Below are 22,194 nucleotides of genomic sequence, written 5' to 3'. Positions count from 1 at the left end.
ATATATAAATAATCATATCAATATATATATATATAAGCACATACAGTAATGGTCAATAATTCACTTTAGTTGTCATATACTGTAGCGGGGATGTGTACAAATGTAGAAATGCAGATAGTGACAAATTGTTTGCCACTCAAGCAGTGCGTCCACGTTCATTTCGTTAACTACTAACGGCAGACAAAACTATCTGGGTAGAGACAAAAATCATTTCGTTTCAATAATTCGATTAGATCAAATCCACATACGAAAATCTATTTGCTATATCTATTTCACTTCATGCTTGCTTAACTAATATTGGCTCGGTATACGCTTGCAATTTTTACTCTTAGCTTCGTTTTTCATCTTCGCTAAGCCCACAATGCAGAACTCTTCTTTTTGTTACCGGGCGTGCAACAGATACTACCTTTTTTCTGTGTTTTCTTTAGGATCCGTTTCATGGCGTGTGCGTTTATACTAATTTTCCTACTAAATGACTATACACTGCATAAATCAAATGGAGCACCGCCTTCAAGTTAGTGTTCCAGACTTGTTAACTTAATGATAAATATGGCAAACAATTTGAAGACTGATTAATGCGAATCATTCTCAACGTTAATAACGGCACCATTCCCTAAAATTGTATGATTGGAATCATTATGAACTTTTTCTTTTCGGAGAACTCCCTGCAGCAACTTCCTGAATACACAACGCGACATCTACAAGCGGACGTATGCATCGTCATTTTTACGATAGAATACATTTTGTATTATTAACGTTTTTAAAACAATTTTGAGATACGCTAGACACCCATTCCTTAATTCAATTGAATGTACATTGTCCTTCTCTTCAGGCGATTTCCACGACAAAACAATTAATGTTTGAAATAATTTTACCATCGATTTAAAATGTGTTTACTATACCGGACTTGACTAAGACCTATATTGTGTCTTAACAAATTTCAGATAGTGGTTTTTTGATAATGCAAAATTTACTCTACAAGACGAAACTAGTTATTTAGAGAAATTCAGAGACCATCTAAATATGGCTGGCGAATTATTTTGCTTTAGCGAAATACATAATTATTTTTCCACCATCCAGTATTCGTCCTCCGCTAAACTACCTCGGAAATTATTAAGCATAGATTAGGGGATTTTTGCATCCCAAGCCGTGATGAATGTTACACATGTTTTATTCTACCACAGAAAAGATGCAACTTTATTTAGTTTTGAGGGCGGCATTACTTAGAAGAGAAGCTTTCACAACTGAGTCCGTACACTGGCATATTTACATAAAATTAATGATTAATTTATGAAATAGTGATATTTATAGCACTAATATATTTCACTGGTACATTTATTACAGTCGTTATCATAACTATTCTCCTCGTGGCCGGCGGTCATCACATGCATGGAGTGATTTTAGGGTATTATAAATTTTCAGTGTTCGGTTCGAACTAAATTCTGACAACATAAGCCTTACATTTACTACCCTATTATATTCATCAGAAACCAAATGATAAAACGGGCAAATTCAGAAAAAGAAGAAGACAAAAGCTCGATAGTACTATCACATTATAAACTAATAAGGAGCAAAAAATAATCGATATATAATACAGAACAGTAATGTTGCTAAGTGCCCAGTAGCTAGTCAAAGCTAGCAGACATATTTATAAATCGTTATATTTTTCATGACTATCCATACGCTGCAGTCATTTGATGTAAGGCAAGTGATTCGAAGCCAGTTAAACAAATTTTTAGATGGAAAACTTCGGTACCGAAAGGTTTTAGTGAGTACAGAGACTCAGATAAAACGGGTGGCCAAAGTGTATAAGGGTACAGGTAACCATCCTTCCATAAAATCTACTTGAAATATTTCCATTGTTTAAGTTACTAAAAAAAAAAAATCATGTTACTCTAATATATTTTGTTGTATCCTTGATGCACATATATATATGACATTTGTCCATACCTTCATTTCTTTATCAGCCGTCGCTAGCATCCGTGTATGCCATCCAACTGTTCGCTTGGTTATTGGCTAGAGAGGTGTTTAGCTAGACACCGAATGGCCGACTCACAGTTTTCATAATCGGACGAAGTAATAGATTTGTATCTATGACCCGCGATGTTGTGTATTCGGGGAGTGCTTCTCGTTACTTAGCAGATGTAGAAACAACGAATGATGAAATTTGCTCCCGCTTTTACTGTTTGTCATTCGCTTTCTTGTCCACACACTTGACGATGATTACACTTACACATTTGCCGTATAAATTTGCACAGTTATACGCATGTTCATATATATATGAACATGCGTCTCATTACGCGCTTATATTTGTTAGTTATTTATACTTATTATATAGTGCTTAATTTGATCTAGAACGAAAAACGTGACTTCCAGTACTCTTATTATTGTCACTCACGCACCAGGCGACAGATATACATTGTCTCTTTCATTTTGTTACTCGCCAATTGTCTCTAGATCATTTCTCGTTCAAATCCCTCTCTCAACTCCCCTTCTCGACTATATGGGGCAGCGGAGTGTAGAATTTGCTTCCAACATACAATTACCTTTGTGTGTGAGTGTGTGCTGGAGTCATGGGAAAAGGAAAGTTTGACTTGAGTTCTACGAGATTGTCGTTAAAAAACGCCAAGTTTCCTATCTGTTAATAATCATATGGTGTTCTTCGGCTTTTCGTTCGGTTTTTCAAGTTTTCATTAACACGATGAACTCGACTCTAAACCTCTGGTCTTCTCAAGGTTAAGTACCATCGAACGAAGGTTTCACTCACTGGTTTTCTCTGTCAGTAACCATTGCCTTTTTACCAAAGCAAATCTATTCAGTCTGTCAAAGCTCAACGTGGTAGCGTTCAACATAGTTTCTTTTTTACCTTTCATTCATGCTATCATCGTTTACGCACAATCTTTTCCATACTTTTCGTTCTGGTTAGCGTTCCACAGATGGGTCATATCCTTTCATGCTCAGGATATACGCTCTACTACTGAACTTAGAAAAAGTCAGCAGGGTAATTTGTTATCTAGTTATTACATATTTTTAAGGAGTTTTGAATGTATGTGTGTGTGTGTCTTGATCTGTTATGTGTATGCTAAAGCCGTAAATAATCTTGTTTCTGCTCATGGCGATATGTACAAAAATCTGTGGATAACTATCAAGCATGCGAATGCATATATATATATATATATATATATATATATATATATATATATATATATATATTAGTGTATGTGTGTTCTGGGTCGGTCATGTTACTTGCGTCGCTTGGTTGTCACTTAGAATATTGATTATGAAAAATAGAAGCAATTCAGATGAACAAGCTGATACAGGTAGCACAGAGCGAGTTAAACGGTGTACCGTAGCAAAGAGTGAATCAACCCGCCGCTGCATAGAGCGGTCGACCATTTTAAACAAAGCGGATCCCGACGCGCACGGATTCTACTAGGTGGACCTCTCAGTGAGTGTGGGATAAAAAACAATCAGTTACTACAGAGTCGTATTTGTTAGAAAAATGCGAGAAATTATTTGGCATGGAAAATGTATGGAAATAGTAGAAAAACCACGGAGCTTTACCCGGCAAACTAATTAATCAAAGCAAAAAAACCAGTAGCCCAAATCACAACACTCTCAACAAACAGTAATTGTAGGGGTACAATAATCATGTAGTAATTGCCATATTATTGAATGAGGGTATAAATGGGCTTACATGCTTGATAACGCTTTTTCAATATTCATTCTTTTTCTAAAGGTCCTATGTCCATCTTTCCGATCTCCGACTAACATTGTTTATGAATTATTTTTTACTCTGTGGAAAACGTACCTCTGAATCTGACTTCGTTTCTCTTGCTGAGCTCATCGTTTTTGCAACTGCAACTAGCGGCCGATTTCGAAAAAAAAATTTCCTAACCTGACAACAAACCTAGCCGAGCGTGAAAGGAAAACTGTATCATTACACCGAGCGAGCGTCAAAATCCTTCTGTATACCGTTTCTCAGAAGGTGACATTAATGAAATTTCCCTACTAGCTCTACGACCATCACTGCATATACAGGTGTCCAGATATTATACTGGTAGGCATATATGTATATATATATATTTTTTACTCGCATATATACGTAGACGTCTAGATACACTTACGGTATGCGTCACATTTCATGTTCTTGTTGTTGTTTTTGTCGTTTTGATCACTTGTCTACGCAGTTACGTAATCTACCAATGTGTGCAATAGGAGGATATTCATGTGATCAATAATATGATTATGTTATTCAGTCTAACGTAATGTGTTTTGGAGTGTGTAATTTTAGGTAGTTACTCTCCTGTTACCAATACTATCATTATTATTTAATAGCTTATAACTGTTACTAGATTATTGTGAACTCTATAATGACGTCCTTTTAATGCATGCCGGTTACCGTTATTACAATATTATTATTACTAAGTATTATATAATTAGTAGTAATAATAATGTTATATTTTCTAGCTGTTACTGGTATGAACGGGAGGCCGGCATCGCTTTTTGAAGCCTGGTCATGTTAATTAAATTGAATATTGTCAACAGTCTAAGTGTAAAATGTATGCATTGCTAACTATTGTTGCAATCCTTATTGTTGTTAGCTGTCTTGTCTAGTTGGCGATTTCTTTGATTTTGCCCTTCTCTATTATTATTATTATAACGACGACTACAGGTAACGTCCAGCATAACAATACTGTGGGACATCTTCTACATAACCACAATTCCTGCATCGCATCGACTAATCGGCAGCGTATTATTTGAATCCATCCACTTATTGAGCTCAGGATCGTACACCTCCACGGTATCGAGTGTATTATCTGCGTAAGACGAATCTGATGACGGAACCCTACCACCAATCACGTACAGCGTATTGTCCACAGCCGATGCGGAGCAACCGAACCGTGCCCGCTTTAGTGGCAATATCTCACACCACGTGTTCTAAAGCACAAGGAGAATCAGAAAGGTCAAAGGCAATAAAGATCAATTCTAGGCCACATCAACATCAACAGAAAAAGATAAGGAAGATTCTCTTGTAATTCTACCTTAATTTGTTATCAAGTGAGTAAGGTCTGTGTACGCATTTCCCAAGTGTCGACAGCTTTGAAAATCGCGTTATCGATTTTGATTATTTTTAGTAAAAAGGCTTGTCCTGCTGAGGCTAAGGATGACATTTCTCGCTCACGCAAAACACCTTCCCCGTATGCTCTAAGATCCTTGAATCTGTGCCTACACAAATTGAGTGACAACACTGTAACTCTACCATTAATGACGTTTGCACCATAGTCATATTGCAAGCAAAAAGTTCTATGTGTTTAGCAGATACATTTTGCCTGTGTTGTATATTTCAAAAGCTTTTATGAAATGGTCGTCCACATGGTTAAAGCGTTTCTTTAGACAATGCCGCACGCCTTAAAACAAGGTCGAAAAGAGTCTAAAGCGAAAAGAAGTTTGGAATAAAACTACACGGACTAATCGTTAATTTCAAAACTAAGTACTAACCTCATCAATCGAATACCGTTCCACTGAAGACAAGGGGCCTCGAATTCCGTTGCCGCCTACCACATATATATGATCGTGTAGCACAGCTATACCCATATTTGAGCGAGGGTTTTTCATTGCCGCTAATTGAGATACAACACCCGTCGTTGGATCGTAGACTTCCACTGTATTCACCATACGACGATTATCAATTATGCCTGCAAAATTTCGTATAAAAACAATGATGAATAATAAAAGGTAGATGAACAAATGCACACTGTATAGTCATTCTCAAAATATAGTATGTGAAACGTTATCACTGCATCTAACACCTTGGGTTTTTCAAGTTCATTTCCCACCCACGTCTTTGCCAATTAGAAATTATTTTTCAAGCAGTGTTTAGACATTGACGCTAAACTGTTGAAACGTCTAACGCCAACTTTATTCCTCCCACACATTTTCTACAAGCTGCATCCAGCAAACACCTCAGTCTTCAAAAGAACGTACTCAATGCTGTAACTAATTAGTTACGTTTATATATGTACGTTTCTAGGTTGACTGACCTCCGACGATATAGATGAGTCCTTGACGAGACACGACCCCCATCCCGGCACGCGCGTTGCTGAGAGAATGATCAAGAAGAAGCCAATTATCACTCATCGGATCATACCGTTCAATTGAATCCGTTAGATCTGTGCCGATGATGCCTCCAATTGCAAATAGAGCTCCGTCCGCCGAGCAGAGTCCATGCATCGTGCGCGGTTGATGTAGAGGCGTGAGAGTCTGCCACTCGCACGCAACCGGATCAAATAGTTCTGCGTCAGCCAATATGAGTCCGTTCTGCTCTCCGCCCACGACGTAGATGGTATTGTTAAGAACAGCAGTGCCGTGACATGCTCTTGGGCTTGGCATCTTTGCCTCCTGAGTCCACACACCTCGAAACAGATCGAGTCTTTCAACTCTCTGCAACGCCGAATCGTCACCATGGCGTTGATTTTTATCAAGGTGAGTTCCGCCGATAATGTACACCGATTTTCGGGCGCACATACGCGGCTGTAAACGGACATCGAAACGGCCTTCTCCTTGGCTCGTTTGTTTCAACCGCATACGATAGTCGGCGAGAATTGCCCGGATATCTTCACGTAACTTGCCATCGGGACAGCGCTCAAGGTATTGGTCGATTTTTCTATTCGACATAACTGCAATTCGGACATCTGGCAGTAGATCGTAGACATAGCGCCGACGAGCATTCACATCATGTAGTATCCAGGTCATCAGGGCGTCAAACACCTGACATTCGTTGTCGATCGATAAGCCTTCACTTCGAAGGAACGCCTGAAGAGTTTGCTGAGGAATGTGCAGAAACTCGTCCTCCTTTATAACTTCAGTGAATTTGCACTCAATGAAACGTTTGGCGTCTAGCTTGAGGTTTATGCACGAATGTAGCTCAGCGAAACGGAAGATGCCTACGCAGTTCGACGGGTGAAGGTGCTTACTGAGGAATGTGCAACAGAAGCCAACTACCTACAACACATATTAGCAACAACCACAGCATTTTACATTAAAATGTCGTCTATTTCGATCGCCTTGATGAGAAAACACATACTAGCCTTCCTTCATTTTCAGCCTAGGACAATGTAGGATCTCTGCCGGTTGTTCAGTGGTAAAAGACCATTTGTCGTATTTTACAGAATTAGATTGGGAACGAAAAATAAGGTGGAGATAGTTAGTTAAATATTGAAATCTGATCATAAATTAATGAGAAGTAAGCAAAACGTAAGAGTTAACCTCGGGGAGTTGTAGCATATTGGCGGCTGCCAAAAGGAATTGGCAGTTTTCCTCTCTGACCTCAATGTCTCCTTTATATATGAAGTCAAGAATAATCTGGAACACCTCAGGATTTTCGATCTCATGCAAAGTGGCCACATTTGTTTGAGTCTCCACAAAGTTCATGCGGTACATTGCCTGAAAATTAATACACATCACATCGTCCTGTATTTCCGAACTACGTATCTATTTTAAGCTATTTGTGTTTAGACCGGCATACTGGAGTGCTCAGCTTATTAAAAATTTAAATAAAAACCTACCTCGAAGTAAGGACTGGCAGCGGCAAGCACAACCCAATGGGCGGGAAATCGCTTTCCCTGGACCACAATATTAATGTCACAAAAACGATTTTCTTGGCGAAGCCTGTCAAGGCTTTCAAATTGGCGCACCGCATGGTTTTTTGAAATGAACGATTGGCGCGGATGTGATGCAACGTATGCGTTGCCATTTTGTTGACTATTCCGATGGCCTCGAAAAATTCTGTAAATTATAGGAACGTTTCAATGCCACAGTGATGCATACTAAATTAAATAGATCTATCTCTACGTTTGCCTTATTGTTTATTACTGTGCTAATTGACTAACAATTTTTTTATGAACATCTATCGCTGCCGCGAAAAAAGCTTAAGCTTGGCTGCTAACGACGAAGTGCTTTCTACTTCTATGGTTGTTGCTCTTAGCTCTTAACTCAAAAGAGTTAAGAGCTAAGAGCATTTTAGTTTTATAACTCGGGAATTCTTATTGTATTTTATGGCACATTCATTTGATTCAATTAGATGTAAACTAGAAATGAAAGCGCATAACATACATTTGAATAATTGATTGATGACTAACTTTTTGAAGGCAAATTTTATTGAAAACTTGAAAAGACATTAACTTCAATACATTTTAGAGAAGAGTAGTGATTTGTTTGGAGAAAAGCACGTTGCTCACTTAGATTATGACTTACCGTGCTTGTTGTCTATACTGTGACTTATGCTGCCCTATACGGAAGTGGCCGGGTGGCCAAGGCATGTTGGACATCTTCCCTTCTTCACGCTTGTTCTCGCGCTATCATTCAGGTTTATGCCTTTCTCAGTTTACGATTTTTATTATATCGTTGCAACAGAAAACAGGCTCAACTTGATTTTTACCTGCAACAGTACGATTAATGCGCTCTTTAATACAATAGGATGCTCAAGTATTCAAACGTGAAGAAAGAACATTTTAGACTTACACGTCTCGACTATGACACACTGTTCTACAAATCATCATAATATCAGAAATGTGTGGTCTATATGCTAACATAAAAACTAAAAAGGCATGAGTAGCTTCACGTAGAAGGTCTCAACCGAGACCCAGACCGGACTACCACTCAAACAAGGCTTTAGTAAGGCTGTAAAGGTCCTCCAAATTTTTGAAAAAGCTAGGACGGTTCATCAGAATCTCTATGGAGTTCACTTCCGTTAAGTTAATAAGGTTACCTAGCAGAAAAAAATCATCAGAAAACATTTAGTCGTCCTGCTTCATTACAATACTAGACAGTGACAGCGCAGAAACCGTCCCAGAAGTTTGATATTGTTCAGTAGGCTTTTCACTTCCTGCACATTGCGCCGATAGATCGTGACCCTTTCCGCTCTCTATCAAAATGGAGAAGCAGCATAACTCTCGCCAAAAAAGAATCTTAAAATCTGGCTAAACATCCTCTTGAAGCTAAAGTCATCAAATCCGTAGGCGGCGATATGGATTCAAACATTTGATCCAGAGATAAGCGAAACTCATGAACACCAAAAATGATTTGCTCAATCCCAATAAAAAGGCAAAATCTTTTTGTCGAATTTACTCGTTTTGACCCATTAGCCCAGTTGATCACAGGAGACAACCGGTATCGCCAATGTACAAAGACATCACAATCTTAATATAATAATGGCGGGCAGACCTGTTAGGGTTTAACAACGCTATCTTTATCTACGTAAAATTCATAGATCACCACGAAATGTTGCTATTGTAACTTCATCTTCACTAATGGTTGACAGACTGTTTCGATCCCTATTTTCTGTTAGGTTATATAGTAGTCAATATGTGATCTCGCCTTTGGTTTGTATTCGCGTACCCTAAAAACCACGGTTCATCTTTCTTCTCGTTTTACTAAATGCGACCAGCTTAATAGTGATGCATAAATAGTTATCAAACATACGTATCGTTTTCACTCTGGATAGAAAATGTAGTCTCTGTATTGGTTTGTACCAATTAAGCAGTAGGCGCTATCGATAGGAAAGTCGATTCCTCGTCAAAAAAGTTGGTTGTATGACTTGTACTCATAATACGATGCAGGTTTTGTTAGTTAACAACGTCGCTTTATAAAAATAAAAAAAAAGGGGGCAAAAGTTGGAAAAATCACAATATCTATAAGTTTCTTGAGGGAAATCTAAACGGCACTGCAAAGAATCAATGTTTAAGTCAGTGTAAAAACACAGGAGTTTATACATTACTTCAGCTCATTCCTTCGGTGTAACCCTGCTATTGTGAAATATGAAATAGCTTCTATGGTATTAACAACGGACTGTATCAAGCTTAATTTTTTCGCAAAACAATGTGAACACCTACATATGGGTCTTACACTAGACTGACGACGCAACTTTTGCATTTACCTACACAGTTTCATAGATAATAACAGTGCTCAAAGTATTCAACAAGTGAGAAAGTTTACATAAACAACGGGCGTTGTGACCTTTATGCACAGTCTTATACAACAAGCACTGAGTGCATAGTCTATCGGCCAACAATCAGAAGCATAGATTTGAAATGCTTTTATTTTTATTCTTGTATACGTTATCAGTACGTCAATATCCTTCTCAGCTTAACCGTTGTGATCGGTTTTCAGCATCTGAAAGCAAATAGTGAACAACTTCCGGGAAAGGGACGTGAAAACGTTGTTGTTTCAGCGGACTTGTTTGCTTCTCGGTGCCGATGAACCTATTGTAATGCTAAAACCTGACATATCACATAAGGTCAAACATTTCCTTCATGGTGGGGATTGCTAATGCACCCCCTGAGAAACTGCACAAATTGCGTGGCTTGACAGTATCTATATTACAACTGGCAACTGGTGATTGATAATTTGACTAGCCTCATAATAGTCGTTATGAAACGCACACTTGTCAGCTGGAAGAATTACATATCACTCTAGGTAGATGCACACTCATATTCATGTGTATATATACATATATGTATATATATTATCGAGTACCCAAACGATACAGTGATGATTTGGATTTTTACCCAAATACCATCAGTCTGTGCCGGCAATAATGATACGTTATATGCAGGATAGAGAAGCGGTCTCTATCCGCGAACAAAGGTTACTGTTCTCTTCAGTATAATCTACAGAGTTATCGGAACTTCCTGTTTTCTTTTAACATGACTATAATTTAATCATCTGCACACGCAAAGCAAATCAGTGATCCGCTATGGTTCGGTATCCACTCGATCGTTCACAAAAGCTAACTAATGTCGTTTAGTGGTCTGTACGACGTCAATATACAACACTTAAAAGTTGATAATAGAAACATTAGAAAAAAAGAGCCAATTGTATGCATTTACAACAGACCCCGAGGCTCAATCGATGACGACCAGATGAGAGCTGTGAGAAAAGGGGACGAGTGCCTTTTCCGTGTTACACCCAGAACTGTATCATCAAGAGAGACCATAAAAACCTATGCTACAGGTACTATTACCCTAGCGCGCAGGCGTGTGCCCAAAGAGGGCAACAGCAAACGTCGAGTAGGAACAATACTCTTAATCCACATACACACACACACAAAATTTGCACTCACTTCTCTCCTTTCAGTTCGCCATTTTAACGTAAACGTAAACACACAGGAACAGCTCGCTTGTCGAGACAAAGACGAAGAGAAGGAGTGTGGGTAACTGAAACTGAATAGACGCATTGTTGTTGTCGTCTCCGCCGATGGTAGTAGGGCGGTTCATGAAAGAGGACTGCAGGTCATCAGCAAACAAATGAATACCCTACGAATCAGATACGAGAGATCATAGTATCGCGCAAGCCATAGCTTTGCGGCGGGACATTTTAAACAGAAGAAAAACCAGAAATGCCAGAATTTTTAAGCAATAGTGAACCGAATTATTTCGGTATTAGAAAATAATGTTTAGAAGCTAATGCGAATCATCGTGACCTAAGAAGTTTTTGAGCGTTATGAAAGTAACAAGAGAAATGATTTAGACCTCGTGCCGTAGATGGCTTATGTCGGAAGTTCCTTGGCTTCCAGCTTATCTATTTTGTTCTACGTGACTACTAAACGATACGCGTGATTAAGTGAAAAGAATTTTTTTCTACGTTCCACAGTTTAATCATCGTCCTATCGACCTGGTTTTTATGGTTTAGACTTGGTTCGTCAATGTAGTTAAGCACATCTCATGCATTCCAGCATTATAATCGAGGCAGTCATGAGAAGTTTGCGAACTATTCACAGGATGTCGACGATTTTCAGATGCGCGTTGTGATATCAACTTTAGTATTTGCAGTCGATTTTCAACAAAGTGGTTGATCATTTTTGCATAAAACTTATATGTATGGTTAGGTGAAATTTGAGCTGACGAACTTAAATTTATTTTTATTAGTTAACTCAGCGCTTTTGAAGCTATCTATGGGTCTTATATGGAAGCTAGCGGTAGCTTTGTTTGTTCTATAGTTTCACATGAATTGTGTCATAAGCTCTATGGGTTTAAACCAGTCGTCTCCTGATTCTTAACCAGATATTCTGCTATAAGGGCTTTGTCAACGCTGTTCTAAGAAAGTTATGTAGCTGTGCTAGGAAGCGAACCGCGTACACGCAAGGGGACGAATCGGCGCCATATGTAAAGAAATTGACACTATTTGCGAACTGACGTCATGCCTTATAATAAACTATTTGTAGGGTTACTAAACAATTAAGAATTAGTTGTTTTTATAACTAATTTATAAAATAGCTATAGTCTGAAAAGAGGTCTTTACTTGCACTAAGGCCGTTGCCCTAAATTTGCTAAATATTTTTTAACGAACATCACTTAGGTATTAGGTATTAGATTTTGCCACTCTTCCCCTAAAAAAAAATCTAACACAATCAGTTAAATTTCGACCATATTTTATTTTTATTTCTTGCCAGGTATCTTCACTATGCGACACGTAGCCTGAATGCTTTATTATTTTTTCTTTAATGTGACTATCTACATCTTGTCAATGCATTGTCGAGCAAACGTCACACTTCATCACAATAGCATATCGTTGGTTATATAGGGTGGCTTGAGTTGAGTGAGAAAGATCAGTTGCATAACTTTTGCAGCGGACGGTGTTGCATGTTGTACTCGGTGGACGCTCATAGCAAGGTCCATGACGTCACCTTCATACAGCGTTATACCTGTATATTCAATATCGAACCAGGCTTTTTCGCTGATATTTCAGGCCTGCTGAAACCAGCAGGAGAGCTCCTGCGCTTGCTTTTTACCTTGACGACAAAATCTGGTGTTCATTTGCACTATTCTGCACTCCGTTTCCGCTCGGCCGATCGGTCATGGTAACAATAAAACTTGGCTGATCTTTGTGAGCTGCATACTTAAACCTGCTCGTCCAAAACTATGGCAACTTATTTCTTGCTTCCTGCATACTAACTGCATTCAAACCATTTCCATGCGTGTCTGTGTAGCTCGGTAGCTATGAATGTCGACGTAGGGATAAGGTACTCTGACGCCTTTATAACAATGGACCTAACAGCATGCATTTTCATTAGAAAAGAACGTCTTTTGTATTATCTTATACAAGACCATACTGACCGTTTGATGGCCACGCGTTCATCACGATACCAACATGAGTCCAGAAACATCTGCCTTCTCAACTACACGCCTCGATGCCACATTTATTCAGTCAGCCACGGGTAAAAACAATACTAGGCCTTGTGCAAAGTTGATCAGAAATCTTCCATAAAAATACATTTTAGCACCCATGTTCAGACAAAACGGTAAGGCCAGCCGAGCCCGCGTCGTGGTGCTGTTACTAAATAATATCTTTACGTTTCTTAGGGTCAAATGCAAGCCGACGCGTTTTTTGAGAAATGTCTCTATATCTCAAGTTTTGTGAAAGGAAACATGACATGTTACAAATCTACAACAAATTCAAGAACCTCATACCTCGGCTATATCAATACTGATGCTTGCAGCGTTAATCACGTTGCCGTATAATAGTTATGGTAATCATAATAATACTTCAATTAAAAATTTGATTCTTCTTAATTCGTGTAGATGTATTGTTTGACAGTAAAAGGGAAGTAAAGTTCGAGATTGATCAGAAATCAAAGAGCACAAGTACTTATGGAGTCGTAACTCATTCGGATCCGTTTGTTTTGATAGCTAAGAACGCGTTCAAATAAAGTATATCCTCAGTAAAAAGCACTGAAAGAAAATCCTGCATGAAATGAAGATAAAAGACTAACATTTGTCCCATCTGCCGCCACAGAGGTAGACACAAATAACGAACAAAAAGTGAGCGAGTTAAATCTTCTGCTTGAGATTAATGCAAAGGTAGCTCATACTTATGTGTTTTCTATGTCACTACATTATTACGCCACTCACAAAATAATTGTCTATGATGGCAGTTTGAACAAGTTTGATGGAGCCCGACATTTTTTCGACTTCTTTTTGACAAAAACTCCACCTCTTTTACCCAAGCGGACGTCAATAATAAGCTTCGATAGAATCGCTATTCAGTTCCATTCTCTGCACATCTTCAAAAATGTTTTGTCAGTCGGGGATCCATAAGTGTGTTATGTACGGCGGGTAGGTTCGCCCTCTACCTACTGCACCCAAAAAGTACTTCAGCATGGGATCGTTGACACTGGTAGCAATGGTCAGCCATCATCAGCATCATCATCGGAATCCTCATTATCGTCTTCCAAATCGCTATCACTGTCGGCAAGGACGCCCATCGTGGCTAGAAGTGCCCGCTTGAGATCTGAACCCATTCGTGCCGCCTGTTCCAATTGCGCGCTGCGTCCCGTTAACGTTGCCAGGTCTCGCTCATGTTTCTGCCAATAAATGAAAATATTCCATCGGAAAAAAGGGAGAAAGAGAGAAAAGTAAAGTTGACCGCTAAGTGCATGTGTGTGATTGAAGTTTAGAAATACAAGCAGGTAAGTCTTATATGAACAGAACGTAACGATGACGGGACGTCTCTTTTTATTTTAGTATATGTCAGTGTTAGTTAATTTAGTTGGTTTTATAAAGACTAATACACATACATGGATAATGTTGAAATTTCCATTGGTGCGATCTGTTGAAGGGTAATTCAACGGCTGCTTCAACTGCTGGAGGCTTTTTGATTTGCTCCGATTATAATGCAACAGGTCGTCTTTACTGTGATGATGGTGCTCTTGTTGATGAGGTTGCTTTTGCTGCCTGTTTTGGAATGGAGTGGCTCCAAGGTGGTTGATCCCGATCTGATGACCCCATTGGATGGCCTCAGTGATTTCTTCTGGAGTAAGCGGTCCTTCGCCAGCAAGCTCTTCTCTTTTCCAGCCCATGGCGCGCAAGAGCCGCTCTTCAGCTTCATCACAACATGGCGACGCTGGTGGAAATAACTGTTTTCGCACAATATATACAGGAAACAACATATAACATCAGTATGCATATGGGTGGAGTGCAAGTAATGTAAAGTTGCGTGCGAACTATCTTAACTTCAGTGAGAAGTTCTTCACCCGTTCAAGTGGGTGTACATGAAGTATAGGTATTTTTCAGACTCACTGTTTAATTAAAATTAATCAATATGGTCTTCATAAACATGCATGAAGTAACCATTTCCCCTTTTATGGAAAATAAATAATTAGAGTTCATTTATAAGTGCATTCTTCCCTTGTATGCACCTACGTTTTGATTGTAGATTTCGTTGCCTTGGTAGTGATTTCGCTGTTGATTTGATTGATGAATATTAATGATACTGCTTGAAATTGCTGCGGGTAGCGTAGTTTCGGTTCGATCAATTATTGGTGGCGATAATCTCGTAGGTATCGTTGCCCTGGTCGGAGCATCACGAATTTCGGAAGCTGCCGAAGACATAAAATCCGTTTTACTGTGTAGCAAGGAGGAGTCATGATGTTGGTCGTCGCTGTCCTTATGATTGTTATTAACGCTTTTCACGTCAAACTCGGCTGTTGACTGCCGTTGCAATGGTTGGAGTTGTGGTTGTTGCTGTTGAGTCTGAACGTTAGTGGGTCGAGGGGCAAGGACTCTTCTTGTAAGATTTCTTGGTAGCATAGCTTTATACATGCGATTCCCACCCCGCGAACCGAGCTGGCCAATAACTGAGCTGGCAGTTGCGCTCGCCGAGTTGGGTAGTGTCGGTGAAGGCGAAGGCGATGAGGACGACGAAGTCAACGGGGCCGACCACGCAGACGCACCACCATTTCGATTTTGTCTGCTAGGGACTTCCACTAAGCATGGCTGTGGTTGTGCGGTTATCCCGGAAGTGAAACAATAAAGGGCCAACACCAACGAGAGGAACGGCAATTCAACAACGTAAACCAACAAACATAAGTAATTCCAAAAATTACATATATTACGATAGTTAAAGATACTGTTTGTACACACTAACTCCAGCAATGAAAAAACACTCGACAAACTACAGTAATTTTCGACCTTTACTATATCTCACATGAAAGTGAGTTTCGGTGCAGTATTGTCGTAATTTACAAACATATTTAAAATGCCACACAACACAAATATCAATATTTAAAAATATATTGCGGAAAAAATTGTGTCACCAATACCAGAAGTAAGTTTTGACGGAAGCCAATTTTACCATAAGTAAATAAATTATTTGTTTAGTCGACTGCCAAAGACTGTTGAATACGTAGACAAAAAACATACTGACTCATTTCCTACAAGTACGAAAGAACAACTTAAATCAAGTATTATTATAAGGTGTAACTATTATTCTAAATATTTGAAGTCTAAATTCGTTAAACGTAACGTTTCATATACAGGCGGTCACCATGTGCCTAGTATCGTTACTTCTTATTACAAGCATGGGCTGGTACTTACGAAGTCATCTTTTTGAAGTACGGAGTCCGCCTTTCGAGACTCTGGAAGATCGAAACGGAGTAATTTTTGTAACATTATAGTAAGACCTTCAGCTTCGGATAACCAGCTTTTAAATTTATGATTACCTTATACATTTCTAAAAATTTCTCTAAAATTAGAGTACCAATTTTTTAATTCAAACAATAACAAGTGTTCCCACGTACCAAAAATTCCTATTACAGATTTTTACACCCCGAGTCCTTTACACCGTTTGTAGGATTTTATCTTAATGAAAAACGACCGATAGATAGCACACGTATCAGATACCCATTTTTAATCAATTAATTTAGTAATTAAGAACTTTACGACCTACTATATGTTTTTTAATGTTATGTTATATTCATAACTTCCATTATGGTCGTGTTCTCTATAGTTTTATATTTATCCCTACTATGCCTATCTTCTGGAAAGTCCAGTAAGCAAATCACTGATATTCTCCAAGAGTGACTTTTTCTAACAATCTATTAGTTTCATACGTCACAAGCAGGAAATCTGATACCAATATAAACAGGAAGGATATAAGCAGCTACGGTAATTTAGCCCAAGATTATCCCTCATCCCCCATTAGAAATAATTCATCATAATTAGTTGCAACCATACCTGTGCGTATGTTCAAATAGTCCCTTTTGATTGGTTTTCATCTCATCATCGTTAAAATCCCTTAGCATTCAACTGCTAGGCATCCTTTTACATCGTTAACTTATTATAATGCATTTCACTAGAAACTATCTTCTATTTTTATAATAACCGGAAATTTTACGATACTTTAAATTACACATACACACTTTAAAATACATTAAACTGTATACGAAAAAGATGTCTTTCTGATGCATGTTAAGTCGCACTTGTTTTAAGAAAATTAGGTTATTTTTCTTTATATTAGAGTGAGAAATATTTAATCAATAAAGATTTTATAAAGAGTGCGATGATCGTTGGATTGATAAAGGGCCAATCTATATATATATTATAGTTGTTGCATGCTATTACTTTATTCATTAACATTGTGAACAGATTTATCTCATATATGCCGATGTATGCATATCAAACAAAAACTAATGTGCGTTCCTACTGACAAAAGTTATTTATTCAGTCCGTGTTGTTGCTTCCCCTACATAGCTCCCCGTTACTTTACCCATCCGAAGCAAACATCCGAACCAAATGTAATAATCTATTTAAAATTTTTTTACCTCAGGGCATACGCAATACTACTGTTTGCGGATTAGTATTACTGTAGACAAACCCACTTTCCAATATATAATGTTATTAACATGTATTAGCTCTTTTATCTGTAACGTAATTCATCAACCTGACATTGGATAAACCTGTACTCTCTGATAGAATTACTGTAAAGGAAAAAATATCCTGCCACTGTTTTTGTATTTTTTGACAGCCCTTCTAGTACCTGTATGTGAAAATAAATTCTTTCTGCAAAGTAACATTTTATATATTTCCGGATTTTGTCATGACAATCGGATCATGGAACCTAAGTACTCGCAATGACAAGCTACCACTACATTTCATTAGATAAGAAATATAATTGATAACCTCTTTATGTACTCAAGTATACTAATTAATGAAAACGGTGATTTGCTGCGTTTTGTCTCATTAGGTTTCGAGCTTTAATGGGCGGATCCATTATGTCCAAAAAAATCAGAGTTCAATTAATTTCATAGGAGGAATGCTTTACTTCACCAAACTGTTTCTGACCTTTTTTTATATAATTATACAACAAATAAACCATTAATACTTAAAATACGTGAGAACAATATTTAAGTTTCAACGGTCACCTGTAATAAGCTCATGCCGCGTTCCTAGTCTTTTGGATCTCGACGTCACCAAAAAAAAAATACATTTTTACCAAACTAAATCATTAATGAACGAAAAAAAACTGACAGTAAGGAGGCTGGAAACCAAAAAGAGTTAAGTTGTTATATAAACTGTTAAATAAACTGAGCATATATATATATATATATATATATGCTCAGTTTGCTATATGTTGATTGTCAGTATCTTACCTTAAGTTATACTTACGAAAGGTATTGGTGTTATTATTATGCAGCCAGTGAAGCGACTGTGGTCGACGTTCCCTTGTCGGGGGTAGCTTCAACCACGAAGGGGTAAAATCGTTGAGCTTATTCGTTTGATGGTTGAACATTCTGAGAATGTTCGTAACAACAGTTCGCAGGCCGAACTTTATACGCGTAGGATCTCTGCTCTATTTATCTATTTATATGTACTCATCACAATAAGCTAGTAAGCCAACGACAAGATAACATCCGGAGTTTTGTATAGAGCTTTTCCATAAACAGCTCTTCTGAGAGATGCTAGGCGAGTATCGTATGTGGCCTCGTTGGACGATTGCTTACGCCTGAAATTTAAGAGTCGACCGTTAGTTTTTGTGATGGTCAGACAAACTTTTGTTTCACACCTTCTGAGGTCGATGCATTTACTAATGGAGGCGTAGCATCACGTTTCAAAATGCTTGTTTTTTAATTGATTTGAAAAAAAATTAAAAAAGTTATCTCATTTCCTCACTCCGAAATATTAAAATTGTCCGAAAACCGTCAATTGTAGAAGTATAACATTACGGTGCTAGGCGACTCCATATTACGATCTGGCAACAAAGTGGATAGTTGATGAACTATATACGGTTTTCGTTAAAAAACGATGTTCAAAAGAAGTCAGTGTCGCTTTGTCTTTGACTACTCCCACTTCTTCCCATTTTCCTAACCTAGCCATTTTAGTCCACTTGATACGATTTTTTTTGCCGAATTGTGCATCTACTTTAGTTACATGTATATAATAGAAACTTACCTACCTTTTGTACAAACGCGGCAGTCTGTTTTCTACTTTTTGACCGGAGCACGAGCGGCGTCGCTATACCCAGTCTGAGTGGTATTATTTGCTGCTTATTAACAATAGTAGCAATAATAACAATATACTGATATTAAATATTAAATCATAACAAAATACTGAGGTGTACAGTAAGAACTCAAGTTGCGACCGCGGCAGCTACATTCACTAGTAACAGCACCGTTGTTTACTGGTTTCTCGCGTTGCTGTCCTTGTTACTGTCGTTGTCGTCGTTGTTGCTGTTTTGATTTTGGGTCCTCCAGGCCAACATACGTAAATGTGCCTGGCGGAGCTGATCGCTACATCTTGTGCTCTCACGCACTGAGTAACCGCCACTTCGGAAGACGCTCGAAATCACTGATAACACTCGTCGCGCTTACAAAAGAACGCTCCCAACGAAGAGTTCTCGTCGCCTGTTTAATTTTGTGGCATTTGTTGTGTTGCTTTTTCGGGATTCTGTCGCCGTCTTGGTGTTGTTTTTTGGGGCTATCTGCAACCGTCTACGCTATGCGACAACGAAGAAGGTGGCCCCCCTGGGGCGGACTAGCTGTTTGACCGTCTGCCCCGATTCAGCACCGCCTTCTCGCTCACAACACGCTCACTCACAAGCAGCAAACAGCAGCTCCCACGAACGAAACACACGCCACAACAAATCGGAGGCGTCGTGAACACAAACGCTCACGGAACACGCACAACACAGCAGCAGGAGGAGCAGCAGTGGGTATTCTCCTGGTGCTGCGTGAATAGTAGACACGGACTCAGGCCGACAAAACAGAGCCTGTTCGAACAGACGGCCAGACACACAACCTTGGTGAGTATCCAGGCGCCCGCTACAGGCGAAACTGCCAATGAACTCTGATCTTCACGCCAACTCGTTGTGCAACAACAACAGAAGCAGACCAAAATACGGTAACAAATCGAAAGGCATTCCAAACTCTGATTGTCTAACCAGGTGTGCCTTTTGTGTGAGTCCTGGTCGCAATAGTAGCCCAAACTCTTCTCCGGCTGCTGGTGCTGCTGCAACTGCATGCGTCTCTCGCTCTATACCTTCTTCTCTCTCTCAAACAATTTTCTCTCCCTTAATGAAAAACCGACCGGCGCGGCCGTCGCCGTTGCCGCCGTCCCAAAGAAGAAACGAGCAAACGGCAGGCAGGCACACAATCGAGCCCAAGACAGATAAACAGACAGACGGATGAACTGACCGTTACTGTTTCTACTCTTACGCGCTGCTACAGTTATCGCTAGACTGAAACTGAGCCGCGTTGTTGTTCAAGTCACGACAGTGATGGAGCGTCGATTGCTGACGACGGAAGGCATTTGCAGTCAACGACGCTAACGGTGCACCTGCTACTGCCGACGCTATTTCTGCTGCTGCCCCCGACCCGGATTGACTTTAGATCGCTTCAGATCAGCGACTAAGATCTGAATCTGCTCAATGCACTCCATAAAACGGTGGCACAATAGTAGTTGTGTGGATAGCGGCTAAAGTATGTTGATAACCTGCTTGAATATGGCGCGATGGTTTGAATTTTCGCGCGTTTCATTGCGCTGCGCGGTGCCGCCCGCTGTCGTCAATTCTGTCGAGTTCGTAGCTGGTGGCGCCACTGATGGCTGCATTGGAACGTTTTCGTCAAAGGCACACACACGGACACAGCGCCGACAGGAAGACCGATATCGGCTCGGTACCGAATAGAGACGATTACATATGGACAGCATAGCCAGTGGTCAGATTGGCAGCGCCTTGATTCGTGTAAGAGTTAGCTGGATCTGCGAGCAATCTTCACTGGGTTTATGTAGTATAGCTGACATTAGGTTGTGTCTTTCTTTCCGACAGTAATAACGCGCCCAAGTAGTTAATAAGAATTGGCAAAACGCAATAGAAAGGGCGAGCTCAAGGTTACAAAGAACGGATGATTTAATCACGTTCAACATGCGTTAGAAGAAAGAAAACAGATTTGCTTATAATTCTTTATATTGTTTTTCCGTTATTCGAATTTACAGCATACTGCATTGATACATCTTGAAGTTGAGTTTAATGGCGGGGGAGACTCGGTTAAATAAATTGGTATGATTACCAAAGCTTTCTTCATTGGACACCCTCATTTGTTGTCCATAATATATTAGAAAGCATTTGCATTTGGTGTTGTCTATATATACATATCTATGTCTATATATGTATATACCATGATAAGGGTGATGATGTTCAGGTGTGTTTTTGATTGAAGTGCGATAGTAAACAGGCTGGTCTTCCCTCAGTTTGTCTGCCGGCCGGTCGCTCATCTCATTCGCTCGTTGTCCGCACGTCACTCGTCAAGGTCCGTATTACTTTCGTATTGTTGTGCGAACTCATACCTCTGTCTTTATTGAGATAAAAAGTTCTGGAAAGGAGAGCTTTTAGTGGGTAGAAAATTTGAGTATTTACCGGGAAGCGAACGCTTTCGGCCGTAACAATAGTAATTCAGTCCCACACTACTTGGCTGAATTTTGCGAGCTGTGCATTGAGTGTTTCCGCCAATTTGTGAAAAAACTTGGATCTATGCTTTAGCCGTGAAATTTGGTCTGCACAGTGCATTTGCCCTCGCCTTTATAATAAGACCGAATTAGTTCGGTTAAAAAAGCGAACTAGCTCCTCAAATCCTATACTAGTGGCAGTTATAGCCGCTCTATTTGTCTTCACTTGGCTCGCGTTTCGACTCGATTAACGACTGTTGACTCTGCGCGTTAAAGACTGCCATCGTTTATTTTAGTCTTTGGCCATTAGCAGCAGCAGCAGTAGTAACGGCAGTCAGACAGCTTAGAAATGGGTGATGGATGTCAACGGTAGACGCCGAGGTGTGACGTTATGGGGGACTAAATGGCTAGCTGTCTGTTCGCGTGTTTGCCTTGCCGATGGAAAAGAAGTCGTCTGCTAATAGGCGCTGTTCGACCG

The 22,194-nt window shown here is 39.4% G+C and overlaps 2 protein-coding genes and 1 long non-coding RNA gene across 7 annotated transcripts; 1 reads left to right on the top strand and 2 right to left on the bottom strand.

The window, feature by feature from the left end:
* Positions 1-1,124: 1,124 nt before the first annotated feature.
* LOC111244176 (actin-binding protein IPP-like) lies at positions 1,125-11,243 on the bottom strand. Of its 4 annotated transcripts, none has more exons than XM_022790955.2 (7): positions 11,123-11,243; positions 8,257-8,440; positions 7,569-7,788; positions 7,270-7,446; positions 6,045-7,005; positions 5,503-5,699; positions 1,125-4,941 (listed from the first exon to the last, which is right to left on the bottom strand). In XM_022790955.2, the coding sequence occupies exons 2-7, from the start codon at positions 8,328-8,330 to the stop codon at positions 4,711-4,713; spliced, it is 1,860 nt and encodes a 619-aa protein (XP_022646690.1). In that variant the 5' UTR covers positions 8,331-8,440; positions 11,123-11,243; the 3' UTR covers positions 1,125-4,710. The 4 variants fall into 4 exon arrangements, with proteins under 4 accessions (XP_022646690.1, XP_022646689.1, XP_022646691.1 ...); XM_022790954.2 differs by having other exon boundaries at positions 11,024-11,177; XM_022790956.2 differs by lacking the exon at positions 11,123-11,243 and adding an exon at positions 10,897-11,034.
* On the top strand, positions 4,927-7,853 carry LOC147757282 (uncharacterized). The gene is made up of 2 exons (XR_015321905.1): positions 4,927-5,061; positions 6,035-7,853. It is a non-coding gene; the product is annotated as an uncharacterized LOC147757282 (long non-coding RNA).
* A 1,170-nt stretch (positions 11,244-12,413) lies between the features above and the next one.
* On the bottom strand, positions 12,414-22,104 carry LOC111244974 (uncharacterized). 2 transcript variants are annotated; one of them, XM_022792635.2, is made up of 6 exons: positions 19,227-22,104; positions 18,444-18,780; positions 16,374-16,414; positions 15,201-15,773; positions 14,576-14,914; positions 12,414-14,362 (listed from the first exon to the last, which is right to left on the bottom strand). In XM_022792635.2, the coding sequence occupies exons 2-6, from the start codon at positions 18,565-18,567 to the stop codon at positions 14,186-14,188; spliced, it is 1,254 nt and encodes a 417-aa protein (XP_022648370.1). In that variant the 5' UTR covers positions 18,568-18,780; positions 19,227-22,104; the 3' UTR covers positions 12,414-14,185. The 2 variants fall into 2 exon arrangements, with proteins under 2 accessions (XP_022648370.1, XP_022648368.1); XM_022792633.2 differs by having other exon boundaries at positions 19,231-22,104.
* Between the last annotated feature and the right edge of the window lie 90 nt (positions 22,105-22,194).

This window comes from Varroa destructor, unplaced genomic scaffold, assembly GCF_002443255.2.
Source record: "Varroa destructor unplaced genomic scaffold, Vdes_3.0 BEIS01000002.1, whole genome shotgun sequence".
NCBI lineage: Eukaryota > Metazoa > Arthropoda > Arachnida > Mesostigmata > Varroidae > Varroa > Varroa destructor.
Note: the sequence above shows the minus strand (reverse complement) of the source record. Positions and strands in the feature narration are given on the sequence as shown.

What these genes read in the sequence shown, in the direction of transcription:
- LOC111244176 (XM_022790955.2), bottom strand. Translation starts at nt 8,330, where the DNA reads ATGTCCAACATGCCTTGGCCACCCGGCCACTTCCGTATAGGGCAGCAT. An exon ending in CAGTATAGACAACAAGCACG is followed by an intron (nt 7,789 to 8,256) that starts GTAAGTCATAAT and finishes TATAATTTACAG; the next exon opens with AATTTTTCGAGGCCATCGGA. An exon ending in ACTCATCTATATCGTCGGAG is followed by an intron (nt 5,700 to 6,044) that starts GTCAGTCAACCT and finishes GAAATTTTGCAG; the next exon opens with GCATAATTGATAATCGTCGT.
- LOC111244974 (XM_022792635.2), bottom strand. Translation starts at nt 18,567, where the DNA reads ATGTTCAACCATCAAACGAATAAGCTCAACGATTTTACCCCTTCGTGG. An exon ending in TAATAACACCAATACCTTTC is followed by an intron (nt 16,415 to 18,443) that starts GTAAGTATAACT and finishes TCGATCTTCCAG; the next exon opens with AGTCTCGAAAGGCGGACTCC. An exon ending in GAAATTTCAACATTATCCAT is followed by an intron (nt 14,363 to 14,575) that starts GTATGTGTATTA and finishes ATTTATTGGCAG; the next exon opens with AAACATGAGCGAGACCTGGC.